The sequence below is a fragment of the Morone saxatilis genome, unplaced genomic scaffold, assembly GCF_004916995.1.
Source record: "Morone saxatilis isolate NCDOM2014 unplaced genomic scaffold, NCSU_SB_2.0 Contig24, whole genome shotgun sequence".
Taxonomy (NCBI): domain Eukaryota; kingdom Metazoa; phylum Chordata; class Actinopteri; family Moronidae; genus Morone; species Morone saxatilis.
In genome coordinates, this window is record NW_023339807.1 from 9,297,478 (window position 1) to 9,318,774 (window position 21,297).

At 40.0% G+C, this 21,297-nt stretch overlaps 1 protein-coding gene across 2 annotated transcripts in view; it reads right to left on the reverse strand.

The window, feature by feature from the left end:
- triob (trio Rho guanine nucleotide exchange factor b) overlaps positions 1–21,297 on the reverse strand; it is a 102,608-nt gene extending 81,311 nt beyond the window's left edge. Inside the window, exons 1-2 of one of the 2 annotated variants that reach the window (XM_035671973.1) lie at positions 21,008–21,297; positions 10,217–10,270 (exon numbers count right to left, since the gene is read on the reverse strand). In XM_035671973.1, coding sequence (XP_035527866.1) covers positions 10,217–10,270; positions 21,008–21,077 — 124 coding nt within the window. In that variant the 5' untranslated portion in view covers positions 21,078–21,297. The remainder of the gene's footprint in view (positions 1–10,216; positions 10,271–21,007) is intronic. The other variant, XM_035671976.1, reaches the window with a different exon arrangement.

The window sequence follows — 21,297 nt, forward strand, 5'->3', positions numbered from 1 at the left end:
CCTATTTTCCAAATTTACCGGGAAACGTAGTCCCCAACAGTTGGCAAGGTTGGTTTTCTCCCTGCGGGGTCGCGACCTGATGGGGTGGTGGGGGGGTACGCATTTTCACGCAGAAAGGCATTTAACCATCCCAAGATGATGTTCTAAACGGGTTTCATTAACGGCTGAAAAAGTTGCCAAGTTCCCCTTTAACTTAAAAAGCAGTCATTAACACAAGTGGAGTGATGAAGCTGAAACCTGCACTCTAGACATGTTTGTTACTTCATGATGAGATAAGAGCAAACAGGAGGTTGTATATATATATATCTATGGTAAACGACAGACAAATATATAGGATGCTTAAAACAATACAGCAGTGAGTTAGTGTCTGTTCTTTTAATGTTGGAATAAAAAGGAAATAAAAACAAAACCTGAAATAAAGTGTCAGTGCAAACTCATTCAAAATGGCAAAACATTGTGCTGAGCGACCTCGTTGTCTCTTTGTAATTACTTTCTTATAAACAGTACGTATAATGAATGTCTCTAACAGAGCATTGAATGATAAACAGGGAATCAATCTCTGTGGTTTCTGTCTAAACAAATCAACCAAACAGACCAAAACTATTATAACTGAATCCAATTGTCTTCAGTGTGACAGTGTGTGTTTGTGTGCACCTGCAGGGCTTCCAGCTCGCTAAAAGCAGGATAGTTCCTGTTTACGAGCTCAGCAGTCAGAGCCAGCTCCCAGAGGAAGACACACAAAGACACACACACACACACACACCACACACACACACACCACAACACACACACACACACACACGTCCAGACCTTTGGTAGTTCTGTTCTGTACAGTGTTGTTTTATGGTCTGTGTGTGTGTGAATGTGCTTCCGTCCAAGGAGTTTGTGTGGATTGTTGCTGCTTGTTCACATATGCATAATTTTCTCCTCTCCTGTGCACCTCTCTAGTCCTCATCCTAACTTAATTTATTCTGTTATCCTCCTCCCACTCTCATATTCTCCTCATCTATGTCTACCACTCATTTGCTCTATTCCTTTTATTTCTTACCCCTTCTTGCCCTGTCTGACATTCCTCTCTGGTCATTCACAATCCTATCCTCCGTCTCCTCATCTCCCCTCTCTGCCTGCCTCCATGTCACCATTCCTCTGTGAATAAATTTTCACTAGACTTGTCCTCAACAAAGAGCAGACAATGTCCTGTTGAGTACACACACAGCAGACAGGGAACTACAGGCTATGGAGCCATAGCCTGTCTCCAAGCCAGGAGGCGGCTAGTGGATCCCATGGCTATCCACTGTTATTACAGCCCTGAAAACAACTGGCTTATGCAAACAGGGTACCACGGGACTATCAAGAATATCTGACTTACATGCATGGATACACACATGCATGCTTGCACAAACACCCTGATAGAGTGGCCAGTGGTTGTTACATGCTTGCTCTTTGCTTTAACCATCATGACACTGAAACCTTACTTGCTCTGGAGCAGTGCCTAAAATATAACACTCAATTGCATGTGAACAAAATTCTGTTTTACAGTGCCAAAATATCAACATAAAGAAGTAAATAAGCTGTGCTTACTGGTGGGAGTATGTTTGCAACTTGCCAGTTGATTTACAACAGTATTTCTACAGAGGGAAATATTTCACACCAATTTAGACTGTTGAGCAGTTCCAAATCTAATCTCATCTAGTTATTTTCATATTTTGTTGAGGCTCCCAAGTGTCTCAGTTTCTAACTATCATCCAAGAGGAAAGGAGGGGGGCTGAGTGAGACAGGGAAACAGATAGAGGTAAGAAAAATGAGAAGGAATAGAGAAAAAAGAAAGAGGAGGAATAAACATAATTTCAGACCGGTTTGTGTCTGCTCCCAATTTAGGATGTTCTCTTCAAGCCATTTAATTGTAGGTCCTTTTATGACTTTAAGGCCTGAACTTCAAGCAAACAACACAGAACCACATGGACTCCACCCCAACTGCATATAGATAGGATACCATACATAGTCATGTTATTCTCTCTGTTTTTATCAGCAGGACTCTTCTATGGGAAGTATAAATAAATCTGATACCAATGTAATAAAATGCTAATAAATCACAAAAAGCACAGAGTGACAATTTATTCTGAGGAGAGAGACGGACCTACATAGTAATTCCCTGCACTCCTCGTCTCACACAGTAGGTGTCACTGCATACTCTCATCAGTAAAACAGTTGCTCATGGGCAGATAAAACCTATATGGTAGAAAAATATGAATGTGACATCATCAATTTCTGGAGGAACAGCTGGAGGGCCATTTTTCAGTGTTACAGTCTGAGACTCCTTTAAGTCCAGCAAATATGCTCCCAAATATACTACTCTTAGCTTCAGCACTCAGCAGCAGGGGTTGCTTTCTGGACATACAAACACATACGCTATTTCGATTTGAAACCAAATCCACTAGAATGAAGGAAGCATTCCCAGCATTCCTGACCCTTATATCCCCATCATCCAGCTGCAGCATGAATCCATATTGACGGGCTGCTTAAATATTAAATGCTTATGGGTCACTAAACTTTGTTTCACGGCCAAGAAGCTCATCTCTCACTGTCCAACAATGGAAGGGTCACTGTATCAGCTGACTGACATTATGACTCTTTTCTACTTGTGTCAGCAAGTGTCACTTATGGCCACAGTGGCCATTGGTCAGCAAAAGCTATATATGCTAGCTTTAACGCAATATTTCCAATTTAACACAACAGTAATACCAAATGAATGCCTTGTAGTTCCAGACTCCAACTGAGTCATCAAAGGTTTGGGCCTTTACTCTGTGATCTAAGGCTCTGGGCGTTAAGAATACAGCAACATCTGTCAGTTATTAAATTAAGATGTATTTGTCTTTTATGTTGGGAACTGCTGGCAATGTGATGCTACACAAGCCAAGCCTTTCTGTTCATCTGCTCCTCTGGTCGTTACACCCCACTCCATGTAAACACAAACCTTTGCAGGAGGAGAATTGAGACCGCATGAATCACATGCATTCATTAGTTAGCTTGCAGACCAAAAATAGAGAGTTGTGATGCTGTCAAGAAGTATCTCTAAGTATAGACCAGAGCCGAATGCTGTCATTGGACCATATATGTTTAACCAATATGATAAATACATTATCATGTTGCAGGTAGTGAAACACGTGAAACACTACATAATGCACTTTAAAAAGCACATTATGTATGTGGTTGTGAATACACACATGCAGGGACATATAAAACAATTCAATGTCATTTAAAAAAGTGTTGCCCTGCCTCACTGTTCCTGTGTCACTTTGTTCTCCGTCTAGTGTTAAATTATTCATTATTGCCTTCTAAATCATATAATACTTACAAGGTTCAGCAGACAGGATCTGGATGGACATCTCTTCAGCTCGTCTCTGCACTCAAACAAATCAACTGACCAATAAGGCATGACAGCACAGGAGGGTTTCCATCCATATATGAGCGTCCAAAGGGATGAGAGATGGTATAGCCTCCCCCTCTAAGAAAAGTGCTTGCTGGTTTCAAGATTCACAGCCTTTACTCCCTGCGTACTTCTCCATCATAAACACTGCTCCTAGTAAACACCTTCATTAGGTGTCACCTTTTGTCAATGGCAGTCATTCTCTCACACTGACACTATCTCCATTGCAATACAAAACCACAGGGTATTAATCAATCAAATTTTTAAGGAAAGAAAATGGGAGAAAATCAGTATCAGTTCCACTCCATGTGCATTAATATCAAATGTCTGCCTGTGGTGTCACTACAACAGTCAACCTGCCACACTGCCGCTATGGATCTATAGCATTCTAGCATGAAAATTATCTAAATCATTACTGTATTTGAACAGATATAAGAATCCTAACACACAATCCAACGACACAGCCCATTCCTCTTTTGAATGAATGAAGGAAAAGCATTCCAGCATCATTTTCTGAGTATAAATTAGCATTATTCCTGCAGCTGCACAAAAATTGCAAATACATCCATCGAAGAGGATGGAGAGGGCATCATGGTGATATTCCCATGTTCCTGGAGCAGCCAAGCATCTTTTATGTCCCCCGAGTAAAGGATTGAACAGCACACACACACAACACAACAGCCCCCCGCCTCACCCTTCATGCTTAGCTCCTCCCCCATTAGCCATCTCTAGAGAGCAATTGGCTGGTGTACAGGGGAGAGGTTGATGGCGATTGGATGGCTGATGGAGCGGAACCTTGCTTTTCTATGCATCAGTGCTCTCCAGGAAAAGACCGGGGTCGGAGAGAGAGAGGACAAAGATGATGATGTGGGAAATAGGAATGATATGAGGGTTGGAGGGGGAGGGAGGTAAATGAAGAAGAGAGAAGGGAGAGAGAGAGAAGAGATAAGGAGGGGATAAAAAAGACGAGAGAAAAGAGGGCGGTGAAAATGGGCTACATTACACTGCTCGCGTATATTTTTATTTTTACACTCTCCATGTATAACATTTTTACACTCTCCATGTATAACATCCATAAGAGATCGTTCTTTTATTACTATTAACATCAAGTCAATGTAATGAAAAAAGAATCTGATGAAAACTAAAGTGAATCTGAGGTTGACAGTGCAGAGGAACACATTGTCTTTACTTCAGGAAAAATTCAATTTACAACAGATGGAGCCTATAGCATACAGCATGGTGGTGTATTTATGTACAATGTGTGTGTGTTTGTATATGCAGGGCAGGGTTCAGCTGTGCATGGTGATGAGGAAAATCATTAATGGTGAACCGAATGGTGTTGTCTAATATATCACTAAAGGTGTTAATGCAATGTGTTATTGTAGATCGTGTGGTATTTATTTCATAACAATGTGTAGTTATTTAACACCTTTGAATATTTAAGATGGTATAAAGAAAGCAATAACATTTCCTACAGTGACCAGGCTGCTTTATTTTCCATTTTGCCATTGTTTCATAAGAAATTAAAGTCATTGCAGAGAACATTGTGGAATTTTGGGCTTTGACACAAAACATGTTAGAATTGACAGGAAACCCATTTCACATAATTTCTTAATCAGTAAAATTTTTATCAGAAAAATCTTCCATAGTTTGTGATTCAGTTATTAATTAAGTAATTAATAATCCTGATAAAATAGTCTGAACCTTTTTATGAGCAATTCACTTTTAAAACTGTGTCCAAAGGTCATTATTCAGCGAATAAAAAAAAACCCATACAACAACGTACATGTTTTTAATAAGTAATTTGAACTGATTAATACAATTGATTGGACTGATGTGGTGTTTAGAGAAAGAAAGTTTTCAGATTTTTTTCCACCAATCCTTTTTGGATTTGATTGTCTTGTTATTTGCAGCCACAGGAAATATTGCTTGGCCAAACAGATATCATTATGTTGATATCCTGTGACAGGAGGATGCAAGCTGTGCTCTTTCTAAAACCAACACAGCCAGTACTCACAGCATGATCCAATTAAGGACGTCTGCACAAACACACACACACACGCATACATACACACAAACTAGGCAAAAGGCACACAGAGAGGTCAGGATGCACACTTCCACGTGCACATTTAAATGAACTGCACGCACAGATACACACAAAGGTGCACACAAACATGACACAAACACGATCAGTACAGAGTCCAGCTGTCTCTGTGTAAGACACCACAGGGAGTCTAACTGGCTTTCCTCTCTTTCATCCTATCTCCTTTGTGTGTGTGCGTGTGTGTGTGTGTGTGAGAAAGAGAGAGCGAGACTCAGAGAGAGAGAGAGAGAGTGTGTCCCAGCATCTCTAGCCAAAGGAAATATTTCCAAAATTGCAGCTTTCAAAACGAATTTGATCTTTTTAACACTTCAAATTATACAACTGATAGGAAATGTTGCAATCTAATTAAAAGAAAAGAAGAACATAAAAACAAGATAATATTGAGAGGCTGTCATGTAGTTGGACATTCCAGTGGACACTTGGCAATGCCTCTGTTCCATCATCGTAAATACATAATGAAGTCTCAAGATTTATCTGCCATGCTAATCATGCCATAACTTGTCTTGTTATAAGACCTGGTATACCAACCCTAGAGCATGATGCAAACTCTTCTTTTTCCCACAGTGCTACAGTTCACGCTTCACTGAGAGCTATGAGTTGTAAACTGTTATTGCAATCTCTTTTGTAGATACTACATGGATGGCCAATGTTTGTACATAACGGATGCCTCCATGCAAATTATGGTTGGCATTTGTCAAATTGCGTGCATGTATACAAATGAGGTGTAAGCACCTTGTTTAATCGTATGCTTTTATGCAAGCCAAGTTCAGATAAAGTTCAGCCAACTTGTTGGCTAAGCTGTGATATTAAGCACACACCTCATGTGCTGTAGAGGTGATGTTGTAGCCAACACTATAGCTATATACTGCATTTAGTTCAACTTAATCCTTCCTCCATCCTCTGCTTGTTTTTCAGAGTTGTTATGATCGCTTGTTATCTGTTTGTACATATGGGTTATGTTACCGTATACACAAATAAAGCCATAATAAAAAACTGAAGCGTAATCGCCTATCATCTTCAGAAAGATATAACGATGCGATGGAGTGAGAAAAACAGATAAGGAACGAGAGAAAAAAGAGGGAAACAGCAAGTAAGTAAACAAAATTTACTCAACACACACACGACCACATCCACAAACACACCAAATAGAGTTTAGACTTCCCCGCCCTGGCCTCTGCAGGGGAGAATAAAAAATAAAAAAAAATCCAATGGACTCCAGAGAAAACCACTTCCTCCGCTGCTTAGAAGTGTGTGTGTGTGACTGAGTGAGCATGCCTGCCTGCTCGTCTACCCACAGAGCACATGGTTAGCATTCAAAGCCCAATTCAATAGGAACCACACAGTGAGCTCAGTATGAGTAGAGATGAGAGAGTTCAAGGCTGAATTAAACTGAACAGAAACATATGGATGAGAGGAGAAAGAGGAAAGGAGAGGGCTCCCTATTTATCTCTCTCTGTATCCATTTTCAAATATTCATCTATTTCCAGCAAGCAAGACAAGAACTGAAAATCGTTCTCATCTAATTCACCATACTATGCATGCTAAATACTAGTGCAGCAAGAGATCAGATTCATCCTGAATGAACAGGCACTTGGCTACTTTTGCAGATTATCTTGGACTGAGAACCAGAGCATATCTTGGGAACAGTCCATCTATTTACTCTAAGCACGTTGTCTGTAAATCCATATGCAGGCCAACAGTGTTTTTGGGACACTTGTAATTGTGTGGTTAAGTGTCTTCTACAAAACCCATCCAGATTGTAGGCTGTTTTTCATTTTCCCCTCCATCAAGCACATAAAATGTGGGTGAGCTAGTGTCCATGGCTAATCCAGTTTTAGTTATGTTAATGTGAACAAGTGCAACTTCAAATTAATGCATATTTATCACAATGAATACACTGACTTAAGACCACTGTCAGATAACCCAAGAGTAAAAGTATAATAAATAACAGTATTACTACATAAATGTGATAATAATTAAAACCAAACAAACTGATTGAGTGAAAGTATGTAAGGGAACTTTTAGAGAGTCTGTGTGTGTGTGTGTGTGTGGTGTGTGTAGTGTGTGTGGATTTTGTGTACGGTGTGTGTGTGTGTGTGTGTCTGTCCGTGTGTTGTCGTGGTGTATGTGATGAGAATCGATATCTAATCGCTTCTCACTCATTACATGATGTTAGTACTCTGTGAGTGCGAGTCCATGGTCCTACTAATTGGGCTGTACTATGAATTGTGACCATGTGAAGCAAGATAGTAGCTGATGCGAGCTTGAGAAGATCAGACCGAAGGAGGAGCGCGAGCAGCAGGGTCGATGATGTTGGGTCTATGCAAGTCAACGGCTTGAACGGTCTTAGATGGGGCGGCTGAGGGTCTAGGAGACACGCAGTACGTATTTCTCTGGAGCCTCGATTGGATTATTTATTTATATATATTTCTATCAGGTATTACCAATCTCTCGTCTCGCATGTCAGTAAGTCTCATGGGTGACGTGGGATTAAGGTCTTAAACAACTCCTAAATTCCTGGTGATGTCTTGTGGATGTTAGTTTGGGACCAAAGATCGTAATGATTCCCTCATTTGCCCTTTTCTTTAGCCATACTGTATGTCTCCACCAATGAATGAAAACAGGCAGCACATCAAGTCTTGTTGCTGTTATATCAGAAATGGCTTGATATAAAATCTTAATTCTGGGCACATTATCTAGTACTGCTTTCAGGAGCTTTGTTTTGGATTGATTCTAACAGTGTAATAACTGGTCTAAACCATTGCTCAGCCTAAATTAGGCTGCAAGTAACCATAGAAACAATAATGATGCTTTATGTTACGTTAATAATAACTAGCTGATTTGAGTAGTTGACTTTGTTAGCAGCGATGGAATATAACAGGCTACATTTACTCAAGTGCTGTACTTAAGCACACATTTAAGGTACTTGCACTTTACTTGAGTATTTACATTCTGTGTAACTTTCTACTTTTACTACATCTCAGAGGCAAATATTGTAGTTCTCTACTACAATCATCAAAAAGCTTTAGTTATTAGTTACATTTCAGATTACAAGGATCTAATTGAATCCGATACAATGTAGTTCAAATTAGCTCAACCATGAACAACTACAGCAGTAAAATGCAACGTACACATTAATGCAGCAATAATATAATACAAAAACAACTTTAACTTTTTATACTTCGTAACGGTTCCTGTGTTCTGAGCAAAACAAGTCCTGAAAAGACCAATGTTTCTCAAAACATGTTGGTAAAACAAGCCAAGTTTAGATAAAAAAACAGGAAATACCCAGTTGAGGTTATGTCAAATCCTTTGAAAGAAAAGAAGCAACGAAGAATCTAAAACTAGCACATCTCATGTAAGCAAACCAAAATTCACAACAATATGGAGAAACACACGCTCTTGCAGAAAAAGGAAAAAGAAAACTCTCAAAAAAGGCCAACACTACATGATGGCTGGGAGGAGGCAAACACAAATAATAATACTTTCCCACTGAAAGATCAAAATAGCTAGAAAATCTGTGTGTATATTTGAATTTTTAGGTACAATAATGCAGATACACACACTTCCTTTGTTCACACATACATTCACAAATAATAAATGTTCTATTGTGACCTACAGCCCACTCTATGATTAGAATGTGCCATATCAGCTAATAAGTAAGAGGAAGATGTATTGTCTTTTTCCAAGAGGACTTTGCACACCTGCACCTCTATGTTACAGTGCAACAGAACGCTTCAGGCATTTGCTAAATCGACACTTAATTCAACAGCAAGTTAATTTTGTTCAGAGTAATTGAAAACGAACAATGAACAATCAGCCATAAATAACCAGGACAACCTGATTACCTCCAATTCACAGTGAGCCACTCATGAATTTCTGCCCGATTCAAACCAATATATACAAAGAAACCACTGCAGCTCTCATTTTTGTGAGTCAGCCTGAGGGATGAAGTTCAAAGGATTTTGGGCAAAAGGCCTGCTCACAGGATTTGCCTGGCATGTCCCAATCATTTCCCATTAACACACATTCAAATTCTGGCAAGTGGGAATAATAGGCCAGGCTGTCAATTGCAAACGGTCTTGTAAAAATGTTCATCCCTGAATGACCCAATTGGAAAACATGAGGGCAAAACTGTGTCAAACACATTTCTGTATGCATCCAATCCATTCCTGACACTCTCCTCTAGCTACAGTCTAATACTGTAACATTTACAAAACATGCAAGGCTCCAAACACTAATAATGCATTTCAGAGAGTAAACTAAAAAATCTATGACCAGGGAACCAGGCCACATTCACTTGGGATCACCTATAGGTATACGCTAATATGGGCCACTTAACTGCACTGTTTATACCAAAAAACAACTCACCCTGGAGATAGTGACTTGGTGTATTTTTAGTATACGTATGTCCTGGGGTATTAGGCTGGGAACCCACAAGGTCATGGTTCCTAGCTCATGCCAAAGAGGAGCTTGAGTCTAATAGGATTCGACGCAGCAAAACTTTGATGGAACAGAACATTTTACTTTAGGTATAGTAAGTATATTTTTGTCATATTTGCTGAAACGTTCACTGTATTCTGACAGTAATACATGAGAGAGATAATCTGGGAAAAAAGGTTCCCCTGGCTGATTGTAGTCGCTTTTCGTAAGCAGCATTATGACTGTGTGACATTTAGACCTACCTGAGGTTTGTCCTGGGCCATCCAGTTTGGATTCACATTTTGGAAGAGAGCAATCTAAAAAGAAACAAAGAGATAAAAAAGTTAGAGGAAGGAAATTTAATAAAAACAAAATGAAGAGTGTTTTAGTGTCAGAAGTTAGAGCTTTGTGATTACAGAGTACAAATAAGAGAGTGAGCAATTGTGGAGCAGCTCTTTGATCTGAGTATCTGGATAGTCCCTCCCTGAGATTAAACACCATTTGACATGCTGTACGCAGATGCATGTGCATGCATGCACGTGCGCACACACACACACACACACACACACACACAAACTGTAATGTGCATTCACACGCATGTATAAAAGGAACATATACATGCTGTAGCTGGACCTGAGCTAGTGAGACATACTTCTACAACATCTGAGTCTAAATGTGTGTATAGATGGAGGCTATAGATCCTGGTGCTCTTTATCTCTCTTCTTTACTCTATGCTCTCACACTGTCACAATACTTCAATACTACATCATACTTCAGCTGATAAGTGAATGAATCATTTAAAGATACCAAGTACAGTACATATCTGTATCTCTAATCCCCGAGGAATGATCTTCAGGGGGATGAAATGTTCATTCAACCAGACTTGTGAAAAAGCAGAGCAGTGTGTATGGAGCCTCTAACATTAGAGCACAGACTATATTGGTTCCTGCTTGAACTGCAGAACTGGAATTGCTGATGTCAGTTTTAGCATCACAATCAATTCTGGACTGATTCATTAATAAGGACTGATTAGGATCCATTTTAAAATTCTTATTCCTGATAACTCTTGCCCTGCCCTACCTCCTGAGCCTCCTCTACACGCCCCGCGAGATATACCGTGCTTCTCTCCAGTCAGATGATCAGCTGCTCATCGAGTGTGCTAAAACTAGAGGAACTCAGAGGGGAAGCCGGTGCTTTGCTCGTGTCTGATCCTAAATATGATATTTCTGTCTCTGCCACGTTAAAGAGGCGTCTTCTCATGTCTGTTTTAAATCCCTTCTTATAACCCATCTCTTCTCTGCTGGCCTTTTGAAACCTAGTACATGATCGATCTTTATTTATTGATTTATATTCTTATTTTGATTGCTTTTTATTGCGTGGCTATTATTTTAACTCCTCTTGTTTATGTCTTTTCCATTTTATGTTGATTTACAGTGAGTATTATTGCACCTCCATTGTGATGCTGTTTTATGTCTTTTTTTATGGAAATGTTTTTAATTTTATACCCCCCCCCCCCCTCTTCCCTGTACAGAAGCTTTTGTCAGCTTGGTTTGTTGGTTGTTTTAAAGTGCTTAACAAATAAAGTTAGATTGGATTGGATTGGATTCATTATGGGCGCTCTGCTAATCCACATATCCGCAACTCAAATCTTAAAAAAAAAAAAAAAAACTAGAGAACTCATGACAATAACCCTGAAAATAAATTATACTTTAAATTATACTATCCAACTCTACAGACAAACTGAATTCTTTATTTGGATTCACATGCATCTTGTATGTATCTGAAAGCACACTGATGAACTTTCTGGGTCACTCATCAGTAGGACACTACAGTGGCACGAGATAACAGAAGCAGGGCTATGAGGGACAGGGGCAGCTTAGCTCTTCTTCGCTCTGACTTCTCCTGGCTGCCTTTCTGAAAAGAACAGCCTGGCATATGCTGCTGAGGATTACAGTAAGCACCTGTTCACACGCTGTATGTTTCACTTTATACAGCGTATGGTGGTGGAAGAGTGCAGCACACAGTTTTCAAGGCCTTACATGTGTTTGTACCCATTTCTTGTTCTCAGTAGGTTTGAATTTCAGGGAAAGTATGTGAAAGAAGTTACATAATTTATTCTAGTGAATATTCACACACTCTGAACATTTTCAATGTGAAATCATCTTTTCAGAGCGGTAGCATTTTTAGTGACTATATATTTTCTGGAGAAATCGTGGTCAGCATATGCTGCCAGGCAGGGATTAGGTGGCAACGTGGTCATGTGAACAGGAGGGAGTCAGTGAAGGAGAGAAGGCAGAAGTAATCTTCTACCAAATAGGGTGAAAGAAAGAAACCACCAGGTCAATGACTAGTGACAGAGCTTTCACTTGGAGCCGTTATCAAGATGAAGCTGTAACACAATTTTAAAGGGAACAATAACTACTAAGCATTCTCCAAAATCTCCTCATCTGAACTCCGTCTACCTCTTGAAGGGAAAGAACTCAGATTCTATCTTTTTAAACTACTAATAAAAACCTGACAATTGTTCCTGCAGCTTCAATACAGGGTCGACATGAGGAATTCAATGTTCTGGGAAACTCGGAAACTGTGAATGCCCCTTTAGGGAGGATATAAAACCTGGGACAGTTTTGTAGGGGGGTAGAGAAGAAAGGTCAATTTTCTTCAAAATGAAGTGAAACTGCAATTTGTTTCACAGTGAAATATAAAGTGTGAAATATCAAATACATTTTATTTATTTGATATACACACATTCAGTGTTTTACAGTCTGTTTTACACTGACATATATGTGTGAATGCTACACCAAAAGAAAAAAAAAAAAACAGTACCAATTTAAAAGTAGGTACTTGTGCAAGCCAATACAGTAGGATGGGATGTTAAGTTTGATCCTCAACCTATTTTATCCAAAGCCAGAGAGGCCAAGAGGCAGTTTAGCCTTCCTAAGCCCGAGGAGCACTGGGTTGGCACTGTTCACGCGACAGGGATCAGAGCTTACTGCTGTCTTCAAAGCAAGAGGGAATGTTACAGTGTGTGTGTGTGTGTGTGTGTTTGTGAGAGAAAGGGAGACTACACAGTTCCTGTTGGACAGACTGAGCACAGCTGTTGACAGAAGACAAGCAGTCTCAGGCAGAACACAAGCTGACACATGTATGCAAACACACACTGCAGGCTGTGCTTTGAGTTTTGAGTCCATGTTTTGCTTAATTCCATTTATTTGTGTTCATATTGACTGAAGTAAGACCTTGGCTTGTCTGCTAAAAAAGTAAAGCATGCCCTTAGTGTAGAGAAGTGCAGTGAAGTGCATGGGTCTGGTATCTGAAGTTGCAAGGATGCAGATGGACATGTGCGAGTGTGCTACTGTATGTGAGGGATTATAAATTATTGAAAGTTATTGCTACACTATCAACCTCATACAACAATTCAAATAGATTTCCCTAAAACTAAACAAAAGGCCAAAGGTATGAAACAAACACACAATTGAGAATTAAGTCAATTCTAGTAAATTAATGAATGGGGAGTGAACTGGCTCATTCACTAACTGATATCATGAATGAAAAAAACCCATCCTGACACTTGACTCACTGACACTGCACCGCTCTCTCAGGAGGATGTTGTTAAAAAACTGTGTGTGCCTCAGAACTCATGGGAGGCATGGCTGCTTTTTCAAAGTGCTATTCTTGAAAAAAGGAGGCGCAGAGCATTTTGTTGAGGCTTGCGACTTCAGATACCAGATCCAGATGCTTCCTTTGGTTTAGCTGTTGGGAAAGGGACAGGGGAGAGGGAAGGAACTGTGAAATACAGGGAGGATTGAAACATCTGCTGCAGGGTCATTGGGGGAGAGGAGAAAGGTCGAAGAAGGAAGAATAGGAATGTGGAGGAATCCTACTAAACATTTTGTGAATGAATAAGTCATTGCCGCTCCCTGCTTCATTTACTGAAACAATAAAACATCTTTTGCTTCCAAAAACTGATAGAATACTATGAAATTGCTTTTTTGAGATAATGGTGAACTTATAACCTTCCTTTTAGGATCTATGCCAACTGTTGTGGTGGCTTGAACTGGCCAAACACCTGTTTTTTTCTCCCCTTTAATGTGCCACACACCCCTTTGTTAGTCTATTGGTCACATTTGATAATCTTTGTTTGGATGTCTCATTTACTAATAAGGTATAAAACAATAAAACAATAAAACAAATCATTATTTGAATATATGACAAAGCTGAGCAGAGGTAAGGTATGAGGTAATGAAGGATGGCTGTGTAGGAGAAGAATGGAGGAGGCAATGAAAGGAGTGAAAAAGGATAGAATGAGTGGGAGTCTGCAGTTGACTGACAGAGGTTTCTCTCTTATCAGATAGAGGATTTGCGGGAGACATGCAGACCGGCCCACAGCCTATTTTTATGACCTGCAATCCTCCTATGCCTCCATCCCTCGTTCATTGACTCCATTCCTCCATCCCCCACTTTCTTGCTTCCAGGGCCTTGGGCGACGTGGGTGGGATGTAGTGATTTATACCTCTGTGCATGTGTGTGGGTCGCATGTGTGAAGTAATGACGCTGTCCCACAGGCTACATTTAGCATTCTACAAACACATTACCGAGCTATTGGAATTATCGACACAAGTCTACCAGCCAATAGCACTCAAAAGATTCCAACCAAAAAAAAAAGCACTTCCAGCAGTGGCCATTTAATTCATCTGGTTAGTTTTAGGCTATACAATTATTATCATATCATATGCACAATGCAGAAGAATGTAGCATAGATCTGATAAGGCAGTATGATTGCTCTGCATGCTCTTCTTCAACAGCTCCTGACTGTTCTTCAGTGCATCAGGTGAAGTCGTATGTTTCGTATGGAGTTCAAACTTTCCAGGAAAATGAATGACAAGCTAAAATATTTGACCAGCTTCATTAGATTGGAACTTTACCACAGAGAAAATGTGCAGATGCATTTTTTCTCTGTGGTAAAGAAAAGAAAGGCCTTGGCTTTGTGTCTTCAAAGTGACCCCTGGCATAGATGTACATGACATTTTACAACAATCAATAATTTGTAGAGACGGAGAGAGGGGGGGTTACATGTCCATAAAGTGTATTACGACTCTCTCGAAAAGGTCTCTGATGAGATCGATCAGCATGGTCTGGCTGTAAAACAGGTAATTGCCTCACTGTGATACCTTCTTGACTGTCTTCTCCATAAAACTCTCCAGTAAACACTAAAAGAGGAACAGCTATAACAAGCATCCCAACATCTGGTCCTACTAGGAGCATACAGTAGGCTTTTTATATAAACTCATGAGAGGAGGAGAAATCTGGCTCCTCTCACTCACATACAGTACAATGACCTGGAATCGCTCATTTTTAGCCATCTGACCGTTTATATTTAAAAGATAACAAGACAGTTTTGGTATTTCACGAATTTAAGAATAACCTTGGCTTTTTTCATGAAAGAAATTCATCATTGTGCTGATTGAAAAATAATGTGCCTATCTTCCTGGTAAACCAAAATACTGACCAATGCAAAGGTTGTTGTTAAGAAGCTAAAACAACATTCATCATTTGGATTCTTGTAGCACTTTCAGTTTAGCTGTCTGTCTACCATGAACGTAAATGTTTTTTTTTCAAACCAGTCCTCCCTTTCCTCCTTCAGTTAAATAAGTGAAACAGCCAACTGTGCATGTGAGCCCAGGCGATTTAGCAGTGCAGGCAATGCCAATCTAAGCTTATAGTCTTTAACTCTGACCAACTGCCAATTAGGCTGCCCCTGGATGAAACCGAAAGGTTTCAGCCTCATGGAGAGCAGAGTAGCCTACATTTTGCAGGGTGTGCTCCACCCAAGCCTCAGCTCTATAATTTGATGAGTGAAGGCTTGTTTGTCCCTCTAAGTATGTCATGTCCTTTTCCTTAATCTTACCCTCCCCTTTATCCTATATTTTCATTGACTTTCCCTTTCTTTATTCTGCCTTTCTCCTCTCTCAGTACACATTTGTCTTTTCCTTCCCATCCACCTCTTCCTTTATCAGTACTGTTTATTGGATACACACTCATTGGCCTGCTGAAGTCCTCTTTCTCATCTACATGATTATATAAGATTTCAGCTTGAGTATGCAAGATAACATTAGGTCATTATGTTTTCATCGACGATGACTGTGCTAGAAGAAAATGAAGAATCACTGCTCAGTAATTTGGCTCTCATTACAGACTGCACTGGCACAGGTCAGTGGGTTCGCTTTGGCTACAGAGGGAAATGGCTCACTGCATTGTCAATACTGAAACTGCCATTGTTGATGCTAATGTCTTATTTCTACCCTCAATGCAAGATGCACTCAATAGCAAGCTATTAAATATAACGTGCTTAAAAGGTGCCACAAACATTATTAGTGTTTATTTAATTGGTTGTTGTTGGGGTTTCTTCTGCTTCAATTTGCCTTCAGTCTAAATTGAGCATGTGTTTTAGGACAACTACAAAGTCAAATTTGAAGAAAAAAACAACAACAAAAAAACATAGGGGTTTTCCAACCTGTGTATGCAATAAAAGTCTTCTATAATTATTTTCAACAGAACTACGTACAATGACAAAGCAGAGTTAATCACTTACGCTACTGCTTATCAATTATTCTCCTGGTATAAAACATCTATTATTTAACAGTGCAGACTGCCAAGACACTCATACATGTATAGTTGAAAGCCTGTCTGCATTAGTATTGACAGAATAGAAGCCAGTTCTCACAGCAAACAGCAGATCTTTGCAATAACGCTATGCCCTATACTCAATGGGTGTAATGACTGATGAACACTGTCTTATGACCAGTGTAGTTATGACTGGGGATACAGCTCTTATGCAAGTTGTTTCGACAGTTATTTAATCTTATTCCACCATACAGTACATCTGGTTACTTTATGTCAATTGAGTTTCACAGTGCAGTTCTGTACAATAATGCTATTGCCCAGGCCCAGTAACTTCATTACACGTCACTCAAGAGACTATCTATGATTAATACCTTGTAAAAACGGACTATTGTGCAAATGTTATTTTTGGTTTGGCAAAGATGGCTCTCACCATAGTGCAACAATATCTTTTGATGGTGCTTAGATGTAATGCATCACTGAATGATTTTAGTCCATGTGGAGTTAATGGCTCTGGCCTAAAGATATCAATAAGAAAGAGACAGTAGCTCTGCATTTCAAATATTTACTGGACATTAAGGTATGCTAAATCATCAAATACTGCACAGTACTCCCTATGGATTTAAACCATAGTCATGTTTCGCTCTGTTTGATGTACTGAGTAATTTACTTTGCTAGTGACAGAAATGTCATGTCATCGGCCATTTTAAATAAACAACATTGATATTTACACTTTAACAACATAGGACTGTGCTGTGTATGAGGTTCCTACAGGGGACAGACCCAGATCAGCATACCATGACATTTCTTGGTCATGCATGTAAAATCATTATGTATAAAAGTGGTAAGTCAAGCCAGATAAAAAGATAAAGCCGTGGTTCTAAATTACCGTAGCCCTCAATTGTTGTCCATTACGATTTAACCTCAGGCATATGGTTAGGTAGTGTAGTAAAAACAGTATTTTGTAAAAGAATTCACAATGATCTGTAAAGAAAACAACAAAAAACAGTACGAATGAATATCTACAGTTTAGAGGGCAAATGCATGTGGATGACAAGGAGAGTGCTCTGCTCACTCATCTACTCCTAAAACATAATAAATCACAAAATAATAAAACATTTTGAGGAGCTAAATATATCGCTAGGCAAAACCCAGACATACATTACATCACCCATATTTTCTAGCTACTTGAACTGTTCATGTCATACTGCTGGAAGATATTTGATAACAATATACCACACATCCCTCAAGTTATGAGCAACTTGCCTTGATTACAAATTACCCAATATTTCACGTTCACAGGGGACATGCTGCTGAGCTTGCGTGGGCTTGCAGCAATGTTATTGGGCTGTGATGCCTCAGTTTGAAGAATGCTTGATAAAAGTCCAAATCCGCAATCCAGATGAGAAACAAAGCGGTACTATCAACTGTATTCAAAACAGAACTGGATATTATTGGTCAAACAGTGAACTGATTATCCTATTTATAAACAACTAAAAATAGTTATAAAGAGTGCTATTGTATTCCCATGCTTAAAAGGTTTGTTTTGCCAGTACTTGCAATGCTGGAGTGATATATGCCTGGATACCTGAGCATGACTGGAAAGAAAAGGTTAAAAAGATGTTTCCATCCTCAAAATGTTCAAGAAAGCAGAAGAATTTTTCATCATCTTTGACCAGTTGCAAACATTTTGGGATTGGACTTTAAGTCACGGCATGAGCAACCTGGGAGAGTGACTCAGCGGCTGAGCTGTGATCCACAGCATCAGTGTGGGACTCGGAGATGGAGCTCCATCTGCTCACTGAAAATAATCAAGTAGAAAGGAACATCAAGCGTTTTCAAGGCCCGGCAATAATGTTATATTCAGGTAAAGAAATTAAAAACTACTGCAGGATCAAAAACTAGGAATTTCAAAACATTTGGCAGTAAGTTAGTCCCTCACTATGTCAGCCTCCTGATCAAGCTGTTCAGAAAGTCAGCAAGGTCTTGCTCAGTACAAAAATCTTCCATATTCTAGCATTTACTGACTAACTAGGGCAAGTGCATCCAGAAAAACAAAACACACTCGCACATACACGGAGCCCCAGAAATAAAGTGCTTGGGATCAAGGATGAGCAGCTGTGTGCCAAGATTTCAACATGCAACAAGCTGGCAGCAATTAGGGAGTCTGCTGGAGAGGCTACAGGGAGCGGGATGGCCATTACTACTGGTCCTTCACAGCGAAACTACAAGAACGTTTGGGATACATAGTATGCATGGATGAACGAATAAATTATTGTCGTGTATGTGATTGATAATACTTCAAACAAAGTAAAGGAATAAACGACGCTGATAAAATATTTTCAGTGTTAGATTGATAAACTGATCAATATGTTGGAATTAACTGAATAAACTACCTGAAATGATGGAAATATTTGTTTAGGGTATAGTCAAATTAAATGAATGAATGAATGAATGAATGAATTGACATGCATTGACTGGTTTTTCATTTTCCTCCCAATCAATGTGTGCTATAAGGGTGGCATGAAAGATGAAAGCTAATGCTTACTTTTTTTATGTTTTAAACAATTTGCTGTAATTTGAGCTGGATGCATCTATTTGACATCATTCACTTCGCATTTAGTCTCCATTTTACCAACACAGAAAGTTTTTTTCCATACTTTCTCTTCATAATAGGCTCTTGCAAAAGTTTCCTGAGGCCATAACCTATTTCTGTCTCCATCATGAATACTGTATGAACTGCATTTGTCGCTATATAAACATCCAAGCAGTCCAACTTCACAGTGAGCCAACTTTCCAGCCTGATACAACACAGCTATAGGAAAATACATTGGCAAGCATCCAACCAACCGTGAGAGAGACTGTAGAATTTGAATACAATCCATTTTGACAACATTCCTAACCGTCTGACTGGCAGAGGCAATTCTGGGAGTAAGCAGTTCGATTATAGACTGTTTAAAAAGTATGAAGAGTGTGCATGCACATGCAGGACATGTCTGCTGAATTTATTGATTCATATGCACTTAAGTGGACTTGCTGTCTCTGTGTGTTCCTGCATGTGTGCAATCAGGGGAGATGGTGAACAGCAGACCCCACGGCACCAGGTGTCACAGAGAGAAACAGCTGAGAGAGAGAGAGAGAGAGACAGCTGCTTCTTCTGGTGTGTATCAGAGGTGGTCCTGCTCTAATGGTGGCGAAATCTTTCCCAACACTGGACTTCTGCTTTAAAATGTACCTTCCAAAAGCTGTAATAGCACTCCCTGCCCTCCTACTGCCTGTGTCACATTGGGTTAAAGAGGTATTTTATAAGGTTAGAACAAGTGGGGGTTTGATTGTGGATTAATAACCAGGAGGGTGTTGGCTAGGATAAGAAAACAATATCTAGTCTCAGCACACAATGTTAAAAAGTCTCAGCTCTAAAACTTGCCACAGTAACAGTTTTCATTATCTTAGAAATGCCTATTATACAGATTTGAAAAAGGCCAAATAAGGCACATGTTGATGTGGAAACACCTTATGATATACCTTAGAAGGATATATATCAATATCACAGAGAAAAAAAAAACATTCCTAGAGGAATATGGACCATTATATTACAAAGTCAGTATGCCTCTCTACATAATCATTACCATTAGAGTAAGTGCTCATGTAATGAAATGACACCTTGCAACTGTACATCAGAGATGTTTCTCACAAGCACTATCACAACAAAGTGAATGACAGTCCCCCTCGGTTATTATTTATCCGATACGGCACCAGCTGAGACCCCCGGGACCTATAGAAGGTGTTTATGTTTTGAATGCAGAGTGATAAGGTAGGCAGGCCTATCCTTATTTATTATGTTGATGCCATCATATTAGACAGGCCCGGTGCGTAGAGTGCAATCTATTGCCCATATGTGCGTCCACGGCCTAGCCCCTATCCGTGCATCCGATCTGAGAGACCTGGGTTCAGAGTGATGCATGGTCCCCCAAGACTGTTCAATCTGCACGCGCCTGACGACAGAAATTCAATTAAAAATGTTCGACCCACATCCAAGAGGTTCGTGATGGATACCGCCTGTAACGTCGAAATACTCGTACAGCCCGATGAGACTGTGGTGGAGCTGTAACCATCCACACCGTAGCCCACTTGGTCCAACCCAAAATGGGGTCACTGCCTAATAACGAAAGCACATATTTCAGGAGGTGTTATTCGAGCTGTTGTCATCTAAGACTGCGGAATGACAAGTCAGTGGACTAAAATGTAATGTGGCAAATCACTACAAGCTGTGCGCATCTCTCCAGCACGTCCGACGCGCAGTACGCATCTCGTCCATGAAACCCGTCAGTGGTTTTTGTCATTTATGGCAACAATGTGGCAGACCACCGGTGATCACACCGACAGCTCTACTGTAGCTCTCCCAGAGCCAGACTCGCCCCTTCCCGACTTACCGGATTTGAAAAACGCCGCTATGTCTGCCGCGTCCTTCGCAGCCTCATCCAGTCCCTCTCCTGCGCTCATGGCTGTGGTCGCTTGTGCAGAAATAGCGATAGATATCCTCAAAGGGTTTTATTGTTGCAATAATTATTGATCAGCAAAACGAACCCTAAAGCCTTTCATTGAAGCAGATCCGGTCATACAATCTGTACTCCCTTCATTAAGCGAGAGACCTCCTCCTCCATTTTGGCCGAGAAGGGAAAATCCTGGCGACCGATCGGCGGCGCTCCCGAGTTGGGACGTG